This window comes from Heteronotia binoei, chromosome 6 (genome assembly GCF_032191835.1).
Source record: "Heteronotia binoei isolate CCM8104 ecotype False Entrance Well chromosome 6, APGP_CSIRO_Hbin_v1, whole genome shotgun sequence".
Taxonomy (NCBI): Eukaryota; Metazoa; Chordata; class Lepidosauria; order Squamata; family Gekkonidae; genus Heteronotia; species Heteronotia binoei.
This window is the reverse complement of record NC_083228.1, coordinates 2,754,410-2,771,899: the sequence shown is the minus strand read 5'-3', so window position 1 is coordinate 2,771,899 and position 17,490 is coordinate 2,754,410. Positions and strand designations below refer to the sequence as shown.

Genomic DNA, 17,490 nt, shown 5'->3' with positions numbered 1-17,490 from the left:
TGGAGAACCTGGAAGGCGTGCTGGATGTGACCGTCAACTCCCTCTGCCCCCGATCATGCTCCCTGGTTGGGGCTGGGGCTTGCGTCCCACGTGCCTTGCAAGGCACGCTGGATGCGACCGTCGGCTCCCCCTGCCTGCTTGATGACGCCACTTTTGTGACGTCACCGTGCCACACGTGTGCACGATTTATTTCCTCAAAGGAGCTGGGGGGGGGGGAGGCGCTTCGCAGGGATTTGCCTCCAGCCCTGGATGCAGCAGTGCACATGACTGCAGCAGGATAGGAAGGCACGGTCCTGGGCGGCCCAACTGGCATGCTCTGCCGTCAGGGGCCTGCCTCTCTCCTCTGTTTCTGACGGTTCAGTCAGTGTCTAGCCATGATGTGGCATGCCTCTGACCCGCTTGCCTGTGCCTGAAAGGAGGGGGCAGGAGACGTCTGTGCTGTACTTGGACACAGTGGGGGCCTCTCTCTCTCTCTCCCTGTATCCCTTCCAATAGGTAAAAGCTGTAAAACAAACAGATGTGTTGTTTTTTCTCCACACAAAATTAGCCATGAAGCCTTCCACGGATCACTTAAAACAAATCATGTCTATGTAGTGTCAACTTAGGGAGATCCTGTAGGGTTTTCAAGGCAAGAGGTGGTTCCTCCACCTCTAGCTGTAGCTGGATGGTTGTCCCTTATTGTTCCTGGACTTCTCTGCATTTTCCTCTTTTGCAAGTCCTTGTTCCAGGAAGTGTATGTGTGTGTGTGTGTGGGGGGGGGGCTGAAATGCTCTCTCTAGCGGTTGATTGCATACAATACAGGTTTATGTTCTGCATCTCTCCCTGATGATTTAAACCTGCAGGTTTTTATGCTGGACATACTCCTGTGGAATATCAAATTGACCACTAGAGAGAGTAAAGCATGTGCAGAACAGACACCCCTCCCCCCAAGAAACAGGAATTTACAAATGAGGGAAATGAGAATGCAGAAAAGCCCTTTGTCTGCCACACACCCCGTGTCATGTGAGAACTTTTTCCGTGTGGTACGACTGTGCCAACACTTGCATGTAGGATGCTTGTTGGATGGAAAGACCCAGACCATTCTCCCCCCCGCCCCCCCCCCCCCCACACACAGTGGCCCTGGCTAAATCCACATACAGTCCTCAGCAGTGCGTGGTCTGTAGAGGATCTGATGCAGGCAGCTTTGACTCTCAAAAGGTCATTCCCGGAAAAGCAAGTTAGTGTCTCCAAGGTAATGCCGGACTCAACCCCGGCTGTTCTACTTCAGACCAGCAGAGCTGCCCTCTGAAACGACCGAGGATGCAGCTGTGGGCCAGTCTGTGCCAGGGACAGGCCAGTGTTCCAGGGAGCCCTCGTGGCTGACTGATGCTGGCCTGCTTCTCCCCACTGCTCCTGCTTTTCTAGGTCACTCTTTGGGGGGCTTGGGTACAAGTTATGGAAGAGTCTTTTGAGGCAGCCGCTGTGCTTGCCGGCTTAATGATGCTTTCAATAAACAAAATGTAATGACTTCTTCCATCAGTGCCGTAGCGAGGCTTCCTGCAGGGCAGGCGCTGGGTCAAGCATGGGCACGGGGCTGGATCCTAGCCAGCATCAGTTGGCACCTCATAGACCTTGCAGCACATTAACTTAATTAGAGCCCAGCACAAGCGGCAGCCAGGCCGTTTACTGTGAAGTATGGCCCTACGTGGGACTCCAGCTCACGATGCTGAAAAAGCCACCAGTTGAGAAAGCGTGGCCAGCACACTTCCTGCTCAACTTTCCTTTTGGCACTAATTGGATAGGGTCACCAGCCTCTACCATTCCCTCCCACTAGTGCCTTTGATCTCCAGGTGACAGATCAGTTCCCCTGGAGAAAATGGCTGCTTTGGAGGGTGGACAGTATGGCATTAGGCACCACTAAACTCCCTCCTCTCCCCAAACTCCCCCCCCCCAAAAAAAATCTCTGGGTATTTCCCAATTTGGGCACCCTTGCCTTGGAACAGTTTCCCTCTTCTCTGAAACAGGCTCCATGTTCAATAACTAGTCATGGCTGCTGCTGTGCTGGACCTACTGGGAATGGTAAGTCAGGAATATCTCTTAGGGACACCACACTGAAGCTGAATGCTAGGCCACTGAACATGTAATTCTTTAAGTTCTTACTAGTCCTTAAAGTATTCAAGAACCTTAGATCTCTTGAATACTGCTGTCAATGATTTTGGCAAAATATCCAAATGTATCTCAATATAATAGTCATAAGAACATAAGAGAAGCCATGTTGGATCAGGCCAATGGCCCCTCCAGTCCAACACTCTGTGTCACACAGTGGCCAAAAAAAACAAGTGCCATAATCCATTGAATGTTGGCAATTTGATCTCTAGTTCCTCTACCTCTCCGAAACCCAGTTTGAACTTCTGGTAGTTCCCAGTCTACATACTGCTAAAGCCTAGCTTGTAGGATCTTTAACATGACATTGCTGGCATGTGAAATGAGTGCAATGGTGCGATAGTTTGAACATTCCTTGGCATTACCCTTCTTTGGTATTGGAATATAAACTGATCTTTTCCAATCCTGTGGCCACTTTTGTGTTTTCCAAATTTGTTGACATAATGTGTGCATCACTTTAACAGCATCATCTTTTAGGATTTTGAATATCATAATGCCGCTGTATAAATCGATGGTGCGGCCTCATTTGGAGTACTGTGTACAATTCTGCTCACCGCACCTAAAAAAAGATATTATAGCATTGGAAAAACTGCAAAAGAGGGCAACTAGGATGTCTAAAGGGTTAGAACACTTTCCCTATGAAGAAAGGTTAAAATGCTTGGGGCTCTTTAGCTTGGATAAATGTCGACTGAGGGATGAGATGATAGAGGTTTACTAGATTATGCATGGGATGGAGAAAGTAGAGAAAGGTAGAGACAGAAGTCCTTTTCTCCCTTTCTCACAATACAAGAACTTGTGGACTCTCAATGAAATTGCTGAGTAGTCAGGTAAGAACAGATAAAAGGAAGTACTTCTTTACCCAAAGGGTGATTAACACATGGACTTCACTGCCACAGGAGCTGGTGGTGGCTACAAGCATAGCAAGCTTCAAGAGGGGATTGGATAAACATATGGAGCAGAGGTCCATCGGTGGCTATTAGCCACAATGTATTGTTGGAACTCTCTGTCTGGGGTAGTGATGCATTGTATTCTTGGTTTTTGGAAGGGGGAGGCACAGTGGGAGGGCTTCTAGCTCCACTGGTGGACCTCCTGATGGCCATGCTGAACCTCATTTGCCATGTTGATTCCCACCCTCTTCTAGGTAGGACTTTGTTTGCTAATCTCGCAAGGGTGTAAAGCTCAGTGATCATGAAGAAGATAAACAGATCTTTGAATTTGTTAATTTTACTATTGCTATTGGATTTTAACATTTTACCACTTTGCCTTCTAAACCCCACCAGCTATATGTAGCTCTGCTTACTGTACCTCATTCCTCGTCTGAAGAAGTGTGCTTAGAGCACATGAAAGCTTCCATTCTGAATAAAAGTTTGTTGGTCTCAAAGGTGTTACTTGACTCCTGCTTTGTTCTACTGCTTCAGTCCAACACAGCTGCCCACCTGGATCTCTCTACAGGTTGCTTACCTGTAACTGATGAGCTTCAAGTGGTCATCTGTGCTTTCACACCACCTGCTCATCCTTCCCCATTGCTGTCAGCCTAGTCTGTTTCTTTCTGGGTTGCTCAGTGGTCAGAAGGGACTGGCAGGATTCTGGTGCCCTCCTCTGGGCATGCGTGGTGGGGTTCATGAGGATGCTTAGAGATAGACACAAAAATCCTCATGTTGGAGCTTGAAGATCACCGCAGGGGTCAGAGCAGTCTGTAAGTCCCAAGAGTGTGAATGTCACAGATGACCACTCAAAGATCATCAGTTACAGGTAATCAACCTCTTTATTAATAACAAGAGCATAACACTATATCTTAACTGTATTATTTTGACCCTGCAGTGATTACTCTGCCACCTTGAGTTAGATGCTACTTGTGTTTTCTTTTTTCATCCTCTGGAACACCTCATTTTGTGTCAAACTTCTGTTGCTTTCTCAAAGGTACATATTTTGTCAGCCAGGTCATCCTTTTAAAAGAAGGGGGGTACCTGCCAGCCTGTCATGTAGAGTTTTCATGGCCCTGTGATGCTCAGAGGCAAAAACATCATCAATTGTGATTCTTGGATTCTGTGATTCTTGCTGATCAAAGTGTGCTCTCTAAATATATGATAAAACTTAAACATAGCAAAAAGAGTCTATGATATTCTTTAGTTTACTTTCTACTTTTTGTAAATCATTAAATTTCATAATTAAGTAACCCACACTTGTAATAATTAAACATTAAGATCCAAATTTCTGTTCAAAGCTCAGCCTATGGATCCATGTATGAATGTTTCACTGATACCCTCTCCATGTTCCCCAAATCACCTGTGCATTTGCTCCTCAAAACTTGAAAGCTGGCTTTGGACCAGATCTGAGGTCTGGAAGTCAATTCAGACTAGAAGGCCACTTTATGCTGCAAATGTTATAAACACTGCGATTGTCTTATGTATGTATGTATGTATTTATTTGTGCTTTCATCAGGACTTTGCGTTGCATTTGGAGAAATACAGGCGAAGTGGCCAAGAACTCTATGCCATTTTGAACAAGGACCATGCACAGGTAAGGAACCTGAAGTCTGGCAAACACCAAGGGCAAGAGATCCATGTTGGGAAACTCCTGGAGATTTCCAAGGGGAGCCTGGGGAGGACAGGTTTTGGGGAGGAGAGGGACTTCAGCAGGATACAATGAGAAAAAGACCATCCTCCCAAAGCAACCATTTTCTCCAGGGGACTGAGGTCTGTCACCGAGGGAGCAGTTGAAAATCCAGGAGATTTCCAGGCTCCTCCTGGAATTTGCCAGTCTTATGTTCTGGGTTCCCATTTCTAGGCGAATGATGTCCCTGAAAACATTTAGAATTAATCAGTGATTTTTTCCCCTCTCACAGAGGTTACTCTGCCTCCACTATAAATCAGCCAAAGCCTGGGCAGAACTCAAGAAGCAGCTTTTTGTGAGGGAGGACCCCAGGAGGGCCACGTTGGCCCTCCCTGCCTCAAGGTGGATTCTGGATAGGCACGAAGGCCCTGCCCGTATGAGGAAGAGGATGCGGTTCAGTGTCACCCATCACACAGCTGTGGCAACAAAGAGCAAGGTAACCGACGTGAGCGCAGAAATGCTCCTCAGGATATATTTTACCAATAACAGCCTCCCAAAATCATGAAGAGGGAACAAGTCTCTTCTCTGATTTTTTTTTTTAATTTTCTCCAGCTGCCTCACTCTGCTATTCTTGCCTTTCCAAGGTCTGAAGCAAAGAGATCTTTTCCTAGGCTTGAGCTTGTGTGTGTGTGCGCACGCGCGTGCTTCTGGAGAAATAGTTTCACATTTATATATAACACTGATTAGCTGCCTTTCTAACCCTGTGGAACTCAAGGCCGTTTATGATACAAATGAAGCAATGATGATAAAAACACACAATTTAAAACCCCTGGGGCGGAACCTGCCTGCTCTTCCTTGCAGACCCAGTTCTGTCCACTCCCTCCATTGGGTTGCCATCTCCCGGAGGGAGAGAGATATTTCACTTCCTACCACTTAAGCTATCACTGCCACCACTGTCCTTTTGGGGTCTTCCTGCCAGGAGGGACAGACTCCTGACCCCCTTCTCCACCTGAAGCTCCTCCTCTGCTCTCCTGTGACGCAGCACCTGATTAATAGAGGGACCAATGTCCTTCTTCAGGGGGTTCCTGGAGGACTGACGCCCATGCCCTGGTTGTTTGCTTCCCCCCATCGCCTTCCCAGAACTCTCCTCTTAACGTAGTGTGGTCTAAGGTGGTTGGGGAACTATGTGGCCCAGAGAACACTGCCAAATAAAAGATAATATTTATTGAAAAGAGAAAGTCTACATGTACACCCTTAACACAGCACCAGATCAGCAAAATGGAAACAAATCTTTGGAACAAACACGTTCCTCTTTCCCTCCTCTAACATACTCTAGCTAGATGTTACAACCAGATTAGGCCTAATAAATCTTAGGAAGTTGCCAGCTTGTTCTGTAGCCCATTACACCCCCAGTGGGATCTGCAGCTTCCCAACAGGCTGCATCCTGGTCTCTCCCTCAAAATGGCCGCCATGCAGCCCAGCCCAGCCAGCCAAAGGCCTGCTCTCCTTGGGGACCCAGCACTCTCCACCTGCAGTGCTGCTAGACTAAGCAATCTCGTTTCCCCTTCCAAGCCTCCTGTCACACAGCAGGGGACCAGGAAGGGCCTTCTACTGGCTGCCACCACTCTGGGAAGAGTCTGCCTGGCAGAGCACCCACCCAACCTCAACTGTCCCCGAAGAGACGTCGGGAGGACCCAGGCAGTTTAACAGTGACCACAGGTTTATTAGAAATGCTTAAAAACAATAAGTGGCTTGCAAAACTTTTAATGCAACAGTGAATATAGAAAAACAGTAAAGGTTGGTAAAAGGTAGAGGTAGTCCCCTGTGCAAGCACCAGTTGTTTCCGACTCTGGGGTGACGTTGCTTTCACAGCGTTTTCACAGCAGACTTTTTACAGGGTGGTTTGCCATTGCCTTCCTTGGTACATGGGGGAAAAAGCCCTGACACAACTAACTAGACTAGACATGCCCTTCTTCTAACGTAGGGTTGCCAAGTCCAATTCAAGAAATATCTGGGGACTTTGGGGGCAGAGCCAGGAGACTTTGGGGGTGGAGCCAGGAACAAAGGTGTGACAAGCATAATTGAACTCCAAGGGAGTTCTGGCCATCACATTTAAAGGGACAGCACACCTTTTTAAATGCCTTTCTTCCATAGGAAATAATGAAGGATAGGGGCACCTTCTTTTGGGGCTTATAGAATTGGACCCCCTGGTCCACTTGTTTTGTAACTTGGGGAGTATTTTGGGCAGAGGCACTAGATGCTATACTAAAAATCTGGTGCCTCTACCTCAAAAAATAGCCCCCCCAAGCCCTCAATTCCCCATTAATCCCTATGGGAATCATTCTCCACAGGGAATAATACAGTGCCCAGTAGACATTTGCCTCCCCGCCCCACGCTTTCTAAAGCGAGGGGAGGGCCTCCAAACCAGGGAATCCCCTGCCCCCTCCCTCTCTCACACACACAAATACTTACTGGGTCTTGTTCCTGCAGAAGTTTACTCACTCTGAAAACTGAAAGCAAAAGAAAGGGAGGGGCCGTTCTCCTACGAAACTGTTAATGACTCTTTCCCATGAAGCCCTTTCTGTTTCCTGCTTCCTGCTCAACCTTAAAGGCACACAGACCTGTTTGCAGGTTTCTAAACCTGCAGAAGCTCTAAAACTTCAGGGAGACTGTGGGGGGTGGGCTTCCCCGCCGGCCAGCTGGCTGGGGTCGGGGAGAAGCCTGTAAAAACAGGGGATCCCCCGCTGGGACCTGGGGATTGGGAAGCCTATTGTCAAACCAACTCACCCTCCTTGGATGAGTGATCCCTCCCTAGCTGCGACCTCCTCCAGTCCAGCCTTTTCCAGAGAGTGTAAACCAAAATGCCCTCATAACGAGGTTGGGGAATTGTCAGGTGGACACCTGGCTTAATCAGGATCTTTTAATCTCTGCATACAGGATCCACGTCCAGAAATTAATGCTTAAATTTATCAGGGACACTAATTAAGTAAAAACAATTAAAATTTATTCCAGAAAAATATAGGCTTACATACAATACAACTAATTCACAAAACACACATACAGTCCTAAGAAAAATAGAGAGAGATATAGAGACAACACATGGATGGACAAACAGGGTGATAATTACCGATCGTAGTCTTCAAGGAAGGCTCCAATGGCGACGAAAGAGGATAAGGGAAATAGGACCCTCAACTGATCAGGAATCGGGGATGGATCTAGACAGCGGAACTGGGGTACTGCTGGATGCACACATGAGTGGAGCTGGGTCAGAGGTTAAATAGACTACCTTAGACCCTCAGGGGATGGGAAGTATGGGGGCGGAAAAAGGGGAAGCTCTGTAGTGACCATAAGGGCTGGACTTCTGCATTAGCCAATAGCAAGTTAATTGGTGGCACCTAATTGGGTACCCATAACTGACCAATGAACAAGCTTGGGCCCTGGTTACCTGATTGGACTTCCAGATAACAATGGGCCAGGGTGGGGAAGCTCCAGGATGACCGTTGTGGAAGAGAATGGGGGAAATCACTGGGTGGAGGGGTACTTAAGACTATTAAACTTATCTAAAAAGATGACAATAGATGGCCAAATTACTACCTAGGTAACACCCGGTCTATACAAAGAACTTGGCTCTGGTTGAAGATGGTCTTCCTCTTCTTCAGTGTTCTTCTTGACATCAGTCTTTGTCCTTAGTTCCGTTGGACAAAGGCTTAGGCGGTCTGGCAGGGTCCACGCCTAGATAAGTTTGATGGCCTCATGGATGGGTGACATCTGTTGAGTACGTGAGCCTCCCGCTTTGCTGAAATGGAGTCTTGGCACTGCTGGAAGATAGCTGGTGTTAGCCTCCCAAAGTGGAGTCTATGGTCAAGGCTGAAAACCGTATGGCCTGGATAGCTCCTAGCGGTGCACCTTCTTCCGCTCCAACGATAGAGATGGTGTTTGCACGAAGCGACTGGAAACCATCCGTTCTTCTTGCTAGCACTCCTCCAGAAACATGGAATGCTGCTTTAGTGTTGTGGCTGTTAGTACTCATAAGTCCTTTCCAGTCTGGCAGCCAAACCCACGTTCTCCTAGCAGATGTGTGTGAGTTCAGTCTCCAGGCACCCTGGCAACCAGGCGGGTGACTATGATGTTCTGAATCTTAGGGGTATTTTCTTACAAGAGAACCACCCTGTCTGTAGCTTGACCTATTTATTCTTTCCTCCCAGGACCCACCCCTCCTTGGCCAGTTTCCCCTCCAAAACTTCTGCCCACCCAATCAGAAGGACAGAAGGGATCCTGGGAAATGTAGGCCCTGTAACTACTCCTGTACAGGCTTCCCTGGAGCCTGTAGGCCTCAGTAGGCCCAGGATCATGACATCTCCCTGTGGCTCTCCCTGTGAGAACAAGATCACCTGGTCCAGCCACACTCTGTCAGAACTTGTAACTACTGCTGAGGCTTCACTGTAATGTAACCAGTACCTGCTTTGTACTTTTAGTATTGCTCATGCTCAGATTGTAACTGAACCAAACTGACTCCATGTTGTAACCTCTTAACAACCCCGAGTGCCTATGTAGCAATTAACCTTGCCCTACTGGTATCCAAAATATTTAGGGCTGTAGATTGAATTATGGTGTGTCTCTGCACATTCTCACACTGGTGCCCTTTGAAGCCAAGCCGTGTGGCCTTCAGAACGAGGAGGCAACCTCCTTACTGATAGTGGATGGTGGGAAGACAGATGTGCTTGCAATGGTGTGAATTGTGGCTTTGTGATGTGTTTGCTTTAGTGTATAAAACTGTACTAGTGTTGGCCCTTGCCATCACTGTTATCTCGTCTCTTCCAGTACTTAGTTCTCTCTAATAAAATCCTAGCTTTGAAACCAAGTATGGGATCCGTTTGAAGTTCTTAAGTTCTGACATTATAACAGTGATCCCATTGTTTCGTGGCTTATCTGAACTGGAAACCTGTTCCGATGGCGGCAAAAGTTCCAGACAGCGGAGAGCCCACCACCCCTACAGACGATCCGCCGCTCGACCCGAAGGTGACGGGGGTCCGGCGCAAAATTAAGGTCCCGGCGCCTTTCTCGGTCGACGCGTTCCCTGCCCCACGACCCTGGAGCCCGCGGAAGTCCACGGCCGCGATCGACGCCGCGGAGCAGCGCTACCGGAGCATGTTGGGCGAAGGAGGAACCGGAGACGACGACGAGGACCTGGGAGAAGGTCCCGGGGCGCGAGGTGGGGACGACCCGATCCGAACCCTCCGCAACGACTTATTCGACTGGGTGCGGGAAATTCACGACGACGTGCACAGGTCCCGCGTATTGATGGCGGAGGACATGCAGCAGAACCTGGGCGCGATCTACGACCAGCTTCGAACCCTGCAAACTGCGGTCCTGGGGATCCCGCCGTTAGGAGGAGGTCTGCCGCTGGGGCTACTGCCCGCGGCTCCACCGGCCCCGCCGGCCCCAGCACCACCGGTGGCACCCGCCCCAGCTCCGCCGGCTCCGCCACCACCCGCACCGCCTGCCCCGGCGCCACCGGCACCACCCGTTCCGGTGCAACCGGCGGCACCCGCCCCGGTGCTGCCTGCCCCGCCAGGCCCGATGCCGCCGCCAGCAGTACCCCAGGCCCCGCTCCCAGGGGGACCCCCGGCGATCCCTGGCCCTGCGGCTCCGGGGGGGGGCGACGGCAGGGGCAGGGAGTTGAAGATTACATTCGACGGGAATGCAGAGGACGTGGAGTATTTCACGATACAATGCGACACGTTCTTCACCCATTGGGGTGTCGACTACCCGACAGAGGCCAGCCGAGTAAACCATATTTCGTCCCGCCTGAGGGGCCCGGCCCGCAAGTGGTACGTGGGGCTCTACACGGGAAGGAAGCCCGAGCTGGCAACAGTCGCAGGTTTCCTGCACGCGATGCTCCGCCAGTACGGCGACCCCCTTCGAGAGGAGAAAGCCATCGCTGCCCTCCAGCGCATCGAGCAAGGCAACCGCACTACTCGCGAGTATGCTACTGAGTTCCTGGGATATTGTGCGGCGGCCCGGGGGTGGAACGAAGTCATGAAGGACACCGCGTTCCGCAATGGTTTGAACCCGAACATCCTCGACCGCTGCTACAGCCAAGGGAGACCCGACACCCTGGTCGGATGGATCCAACTGGCCGGGGAGGTGGAAACCAACCTCCAACATGTGGGGATGCGCCGGCAGCAGTTAGGGAAGAAGGGGGCCAAACACACTCCGACTAAAGCGGAAGGGAGGAAGACCCCAGCGACCTCGACCCCCGCCGCCGCGCGCAAATGCTTTAGATGTGGAGACCCGGATCATCTCGCCGCCAACTGCCCCGTTAAAGCAGGAGCAACACCACCCTCGGCGAAACCTGCCGCCTCGGGGCCAAAGAAGAAAAAGAGTAGCCGCTCGAAGGAGCCCAGTCGGGGCTCCGTCGCCACTTCCTTGGCGACTGACGAGGATTTTACCACCGACCTGACGGCCGTGGAGGAATCAACCGAAGAGTCGGACGATACCGAGTCGGCGGGAAACGACAGCGACCTGCTTTAATGGGTGCCGCAAAGCAGGTCCAACAACAGCCGGCACTCCTCACGGTGAGAGCCACTGGGGGTTTATTGTTTATGGCAGTCACCCTCCTTAATCCAAACTTAAAGCGGTTCATGCACGCCCGAGCGTTAATCGACTCAGGGTGTAACAGAGACCTAATTACCCCCCGCTTAGTAGAGGCACTGGGATTAGCCACCTCGCCTCTACCGCAACCGATGCAATTTCAACAGATGGACGGGGGACCCATGAGGGGGGAACCGTGTACTCTTGAGACCCAAGCGGTCCCGGTAGGAACCGAAGAGCACTGGGGGATTGAAACTTTCGTAATCGCCCCCTCTTGCTCTTTCGATGTGGTGGTGGGCTCAGCTTGGCTCGCCCGCCACCAACCCGACATAAGGTGGGCGGAACAGATCGTCCGATTCCCCGATTGGAGGTGCGAACACCACCACTGGCGCCCCGAATGGGGGCCGCACGCTCCCCCCCAAAACGAACGGGCTTGCCTCACACTCGAGGAAGTCGCTTCGATTCCCAAGGAGTATCGGGACTTAAGGCTAGCTTTTAGCGAGAAGGAAGCAGATGAGCTACCACCCCATCGCCCCACGGATTGCGCCATTGAATTGATCCCGGGGCAACAGCTTCCCAAGGCGAAACTATACTCCATGGGTTGGGCGGAGAAAGCGGAACTCCGAAAGTTTTTGGACAAAAACCTTAAGCGTGGGTTCATACGACCGGCCACAGCCCCCCACGCCGCCCCCGTACTCTTCCGAAAGAAGAAGGACGGGACGCTTAGACTTTGCACAGATTTTCGTGCGATAAACGGGATTTCAATGTCCAACGCATACCCGATCCCGTTGATAAAAGACTTGTTGAACACTGTAGCGAAAGGAAAGATATTCACCAAACTTGACCTTCGGGACGCGTACTTCCGCGTCCGCATCAAGGAGGGGGATGAGTGGAAAACGGCTTTCAACACCCCTCTAGGACAATTCGAGTACCTAGTCATGCCCTTCGGACTACAGGGGGCCCCCGGGGTATTCATGAACTTTATCAATGAAGTGCTACGTGACTTCCTCTTTAAGGGGGTGGTGGTGTACCTTGATGACATCATTATCTATTCGCAAGATCTCAAATCTCATGTGCCGCTAGTCAGGAAAGTGTTAAGCACCCTTTGTAAACACAAATTGTACGCCAAGTTGGCAAAGTGTGAATTTCACAAAACTGAGCTTGACTATTTGGGTTTCCGAGTGTTGGGGGAGGGACTGTCAATGGACCCCGCAAAGGTCCAAGCGGTGCTAGATTGGGAACCCCCCAGAACCCGCAAACAGCTCCAAAGTTTTATCGGGTTCGCAAATTTCTACCGCGACTTCATCAAAGGGTTCGCCACAGTCATGCTTCCCCTAACCGAACTCCTAAAAACCAAGGGCAAAAGTGAAGAGGCGAAAAAGCCAGGCGCACGCTTAACGTGGACGCCGGACTGCCAAAAGGCTTTTACCGAACTAAAGCGCCTCTTCACCTCAGAACCCGTGTTAGCACATCCTGACGAGTTGAAACCCTTCGTGGTTCAATACGACGCCTCCGACGCCGCAATCGGAGCCATATTGATGCAAAAGGGAGAGAACGGGGTGCTTCGTCCATGTGCCTACATTTCTAGAAAATTTTCTAACGAACAAAGAAATTGGTCTGTCTGGGACAAGGAAGCGTTTGCAGTCATGTTTGCCCTTAAAACCTGGCGCTCCTGGCTTGAAGGAGCGAGGGTACCTTTTGAAATATGGACCGATCACAAAAACCTCGAGGCCCTCACCGGGCGCCGCAAAATGACTGCAAAACAAATCCGGTGGGCGGGCTTCTTTGCAAAATTTGACTTTGTGTTGAAACACATCCCAGGCTCAAAAAATTTTTTGGCAGACGCCCTCTCACGCATGCCCCAGCACGACAGTCTTCGAGAGGAAATTGTGGATTCACTCATTCCCCCGTCAGCCATTTCTGGCGGAGTCACCACCCGCTCGGGGAAACAAACCACCCCTCCAGACGGAGACCTTCTACCCCGGTTTCTTACTGAATCAAACCTAGAAACTGACCATCCACCTAACCTAACTAAGAGTGAAAACGGTCTCTGGTTGCACAATGACAAAATCTATGTGCCCAGCCCCCTCAGAAAAGAAGTCCTCCAACGCTGCCATTCTAGTCGCCTAGCAGGCCATTTCGGCTATGTCAAAACGCTCAACTTACTCACCCGACAGTTTTGGTGGCCAAAAATCAAAAAAGACGTCTCCGAATTCGTTCTCGCCTGCCCCACTTGCCTCATGGCAAAACGAAGGGGGGGTAAACCCCCCGGCCACCTAGTCCCCCTCCCCACGGCCAACCGGCCTTGGTCAGTAGTCTCCATGGATTTCATTGTTGAGCTTCCTCCCTCACAGGGAAAAACTGTCATTCTCGTTGTAGTCGACACTTTTTCTAAACAAGCCCACTTCATCCCCTGTAAGCAACTCCCCACAGCAAAAAAGCTCGCTCAGCTCTTTTTCACTCACATTGTACGCCTACACTCGTTCCCCGACAAGGTCATTAGTGACCGCGGAACGCAGTTTGTTGCCAACTTCTGGCGGGAGTTCTGCAAACTTGCTGGCATTGAACAGGGTCTCAGCTCCGCCTATCACCCCCAGTCGGACGGACAGACTGAGAGGGTCAATGGCCTTCTGGAACAATATCTCCGATGTTTCATTAATTTCCAACAGTCCAACTGGGTGGACCTCCTCCCCTTCGCTGAATATGGCTATAACAACAGCCTCCACAGCTCTACCAAAACTTCTCCCTTCCAAATCATTAACGGCTACGAGGGCAAGCCGTTTCCCACGCTCGCCCTCCCCGCCAGCCCATCCGAGCCCACTTCTTGCCAACAATGGTGGGAGGGCCTTCGTGAAGGCTGGAAGGGTATTCAGGAAAATCTGGAGGAAGCGAAAAAAGCATACAAAAAGCAGTTCGACAAGAAACATTCCCCCGAGTGGGAATTGAGGGTGGGGGATACGGTCTTCTTATCTACAAAGAACCTCCCCCTCCCACAAACGTGCCGCAAGCTTGCTCTAAAGTTCCTGGGGCCCTTTAAAATCAAAAGGGTCATAAACAAGGTAACCGTAGAACTCGACCTGCCCAAGTCTCTAAGTAAGATCCATCCTGTTTTTCATTGCAGCCTTCTTCGGAAAGACCCTGGTGCTACGTCATTCCATCCCAGGGCCCCGCCGCCCCCTCCGACGACAGTGAGGGGTCAGAGTCACCATGAGGTCCAGGAAATTCTGGATTCCAGAGTAAAAAGGGGCCAGTTGTATTACTTGATCAGATGGAAACACTTCCCTCCGAGCTGTGACGAGTGGGTCAAGTCACAGGATGTATCCGCTCCGCAACTGCTGAAAAAGTTTCACCTACTGTACCCACACAAGCCCAAGTTGGTTCCCCGTGGGGGGGGCGCTTAGGGGGGGCAGTATGTCAGAACTTGTAACTACTGCTGAGGCTTCACTGTAATGTAACCAGTACCTGCTTTGTACTTTTAGTATTGCTCATGCTCAGATTGTAACTGAACCAAACTGACTCCATGTTGTAACCTCTTAATAACCCCGAGTGCCTATGTAGCAATTAACCTTGCCCTACTGGTATCCAAAATATTTAGGGCTGTAGATTGAATTATGGTGTGTCTCTGCACATTCTCACACTGGTGCCCTTTGAAGCCAAGCCGTGTGGCCTTCAGAACGAGGAGGCAACTTCCTTACTGATAGTGGATGGTGGGAAGACAGATGTGCTTGCAATGGTGTGAATTGTGGCTTTGTGATGTGTTTGCTTTAGTGTATAAAACTGTACTAGTGTTGGCCCTTGCCATCACTGTTATCTCGTCTCTTCCAGTACTTAGTTCTCTCTAATAAAATTCTAGCTTTGAAACCAAGTATGGGATCCATTTGAAGTTCTTAAGTTCTGACACACTCTGGGCCTCGCATCATTTCTGAACAACCAAATTCTTCTCTGAAATGGCAACAGTGACCTTGGGATCCTGCCTCTGGCTGCAGTAATGTCTGGTTTGACTCTAAGTCTCCTCCTTCTCTCCTGAAACTGATGGTGTTCTGTACGTCTATAGAAAACATAGTTCTTTAAGTTAGAAAGCCGCTATTCCTTGATTAGTCCAGTATTTGGGAAATTCATGTTTCAGACCTTAGTGTACAGCTTCAGTTGAACCATGAGAGCTTCTACCGTACACTTGAGCAGAAATAGGTACCACAAAGTGACAAGTCATCATAACAAATAAGGGAAGAGTGTGGTAAAGTTTTCTAAACTGCATTTTGCAGCTGCAGCAAGTTATAGTGGTGGTCACTGGCTTTGATGTTTACAAAGAAAAGATGGGCCAGGGCCAGCAACTGTTAGTCATGATAGCCAAGTGGCCCCTTTGTGTTTGTGTGCAGGAAATCCTTGAGGACATGGGGAAGAGGTCTTGCTTCCAGGGTGGAGCACGCTCTGCGTCATGCTTTGGAATGCTCTGGAGGGTTTTGTGGTCTTGCCATCTTTGCCATTACAGTTGCATAATCTCTCACTCTTTTTCCAGGCTCAGCCGCCAGAGGAGAGCACATCTGCTCCAACTCCTGAGGAAAGGCAAGGTAAAGAGGAACTTCTCTAATGAAGCATGGTGGCGGGGGTGGGGGGGGGGGCGTATGGAGGAGGCTGGCATTGCTCCAGTTCTGAAGTATCTGTCTGGCATCTGAATGCCTGAGCAACAATAGACCAAGCCTCTAGGGACTGCATTTGCAACAGAGAACAAATCAGCTTGATAAGCTCACTGAATGGTATTTGATTAAGGCAATGCCTGGTTTTGTAAATGCCATTGCTATCTTGAAGGAAGCAAGGGACGTCAGAAGCCCTTAGAGAGCTGAGTACAGGTGGGCAGCTTCGCATGCACCGGAGGCATCCCAGACCATGCTGCCCCAAAATGGAATGGCCGAATCCTGATCAGACACTCCCGTTCAATGCGCCTGTATATTGCACGAGGGGCAATTTGGCAAAGGCTTGTTGCGTGCCATCCCCTTAATGCTGTTTGTTTGTTTGTTTTTCCCTTACGTTTTTATTAGCCATGCACACATGCGCTCTGGGCAATGATGTTATTTTTTAAAAAAAAAGAATTCTGGTGAGCACCTAGAGTGGATTGGCGGGTTCACACTGCCAGTCCACCTCACTTGTGTGCTCCTGTGTTCAGACGCTTGGAAAGACCAATGGTGGTTGGCAGAAGAATTAGCCATCACTTCCCAAGTGTCTCAGAGACATCGGAGGCTGGGCTGAGTGCGAGAGCAGGACGAGCAGCAGCTGTGCCATCTGACCTGGCTTTTTTAGTCCACCTGGGGGCCATGCCTATGTTGGCTCAAAGGGGCTGTCTGAATTCGGCCTAAGAGATGGGCTACGTTTCATTTCATTTATTTATTTATAGTCCACCTTTCTCATGTAATTGTAATGGCCAATGGCTACTACATTGCCAATAACTAATTCATGATTAGGAGTTTAGAACTCTGGAACCACCAGAAAGAAACATTAAGTGACATCCGAGGATCCTTCTCACAATACGCTGCCTACAGCAGTACAAGCCACAAGTCCCAGCCATTTCTCCAAGTCAGTTTGTGAGCCATTTTAGTGTAATTACTTTATTTATAATCCACCTTTCTCACTAAGATTCCAAGTGGGTTGCCTGGTGAAACAGTGTGTGGTCAAATACCATGAGAGATCTTGTAAGCAACACAAACAGACTACCAGTGCAAAGAAGCATGACTGGTCCAGTGATGCCGAAAATGGACTCTCACCTCTGCTTTGATAATGAGGTGGTCTCAGTGTGGTGGGAAGTGCTGTCAAGTGACCCCTCAGGGGGTGTTCAAGGCAAGAGGCATTCAGAGGGGACTGGCCATTGCCTGCCTCTGCACAGCAACCCTGGGCTTCAAAATACTCAGCAGGGCCAACCCTGCTTAGCTCCCAAGATCTGATGAGATGGGGCTAGCCAAGAGAGCCAGTTTGGTGTAGTGGTTAAGTGCACGGACTCTTATCTGGGAGAACTGGGTCTGATTCCCCACTCCTCCACTTGCACCTGCTGGAATGGCCTTGGGTCAGCCATAGCTCTGGCAGAGGTTGTCCTTGAAAGGGCAATTGCTGGGAGAGAGATAAAGGAGATTGCGAGCTGCTCTGAGACTCTGTCCTTGAGAGGACAGCGGGCGGCTGTGAGAGCTCTCTCAGATCCACCCACCTCACAGGGTG

General features: G+C 50.1%; 1 protein-coding gene across 1 annotated transcript in view; it reads left to right on the top strand.

Moving 5' to 3' along the window:
* WDFY4 (WDFY family member 4) overlaps positions 1-17,490 on the top strand; it is a 215,777-nt gene that overhangs the window by 102,649 nt on the left and 95,638 nt on the right. The window contains exons 39-41 of the mRNA XM_060240960.1: positions 4,585-4,662; positions 4,988-5,191; positions 15,806-15,857. Of these exons, the coding sequence (XP_060096943.1) occupies positions 4,585-4,662; positions 4,988-5,191; positions 15,806-15,857 (334 nt within the window). The remainder of the gene's footprint in view (positions 1-4,584; positions 4,663-4,987; positions 5,192-15,805; positions 15,858-17,490) is intronic.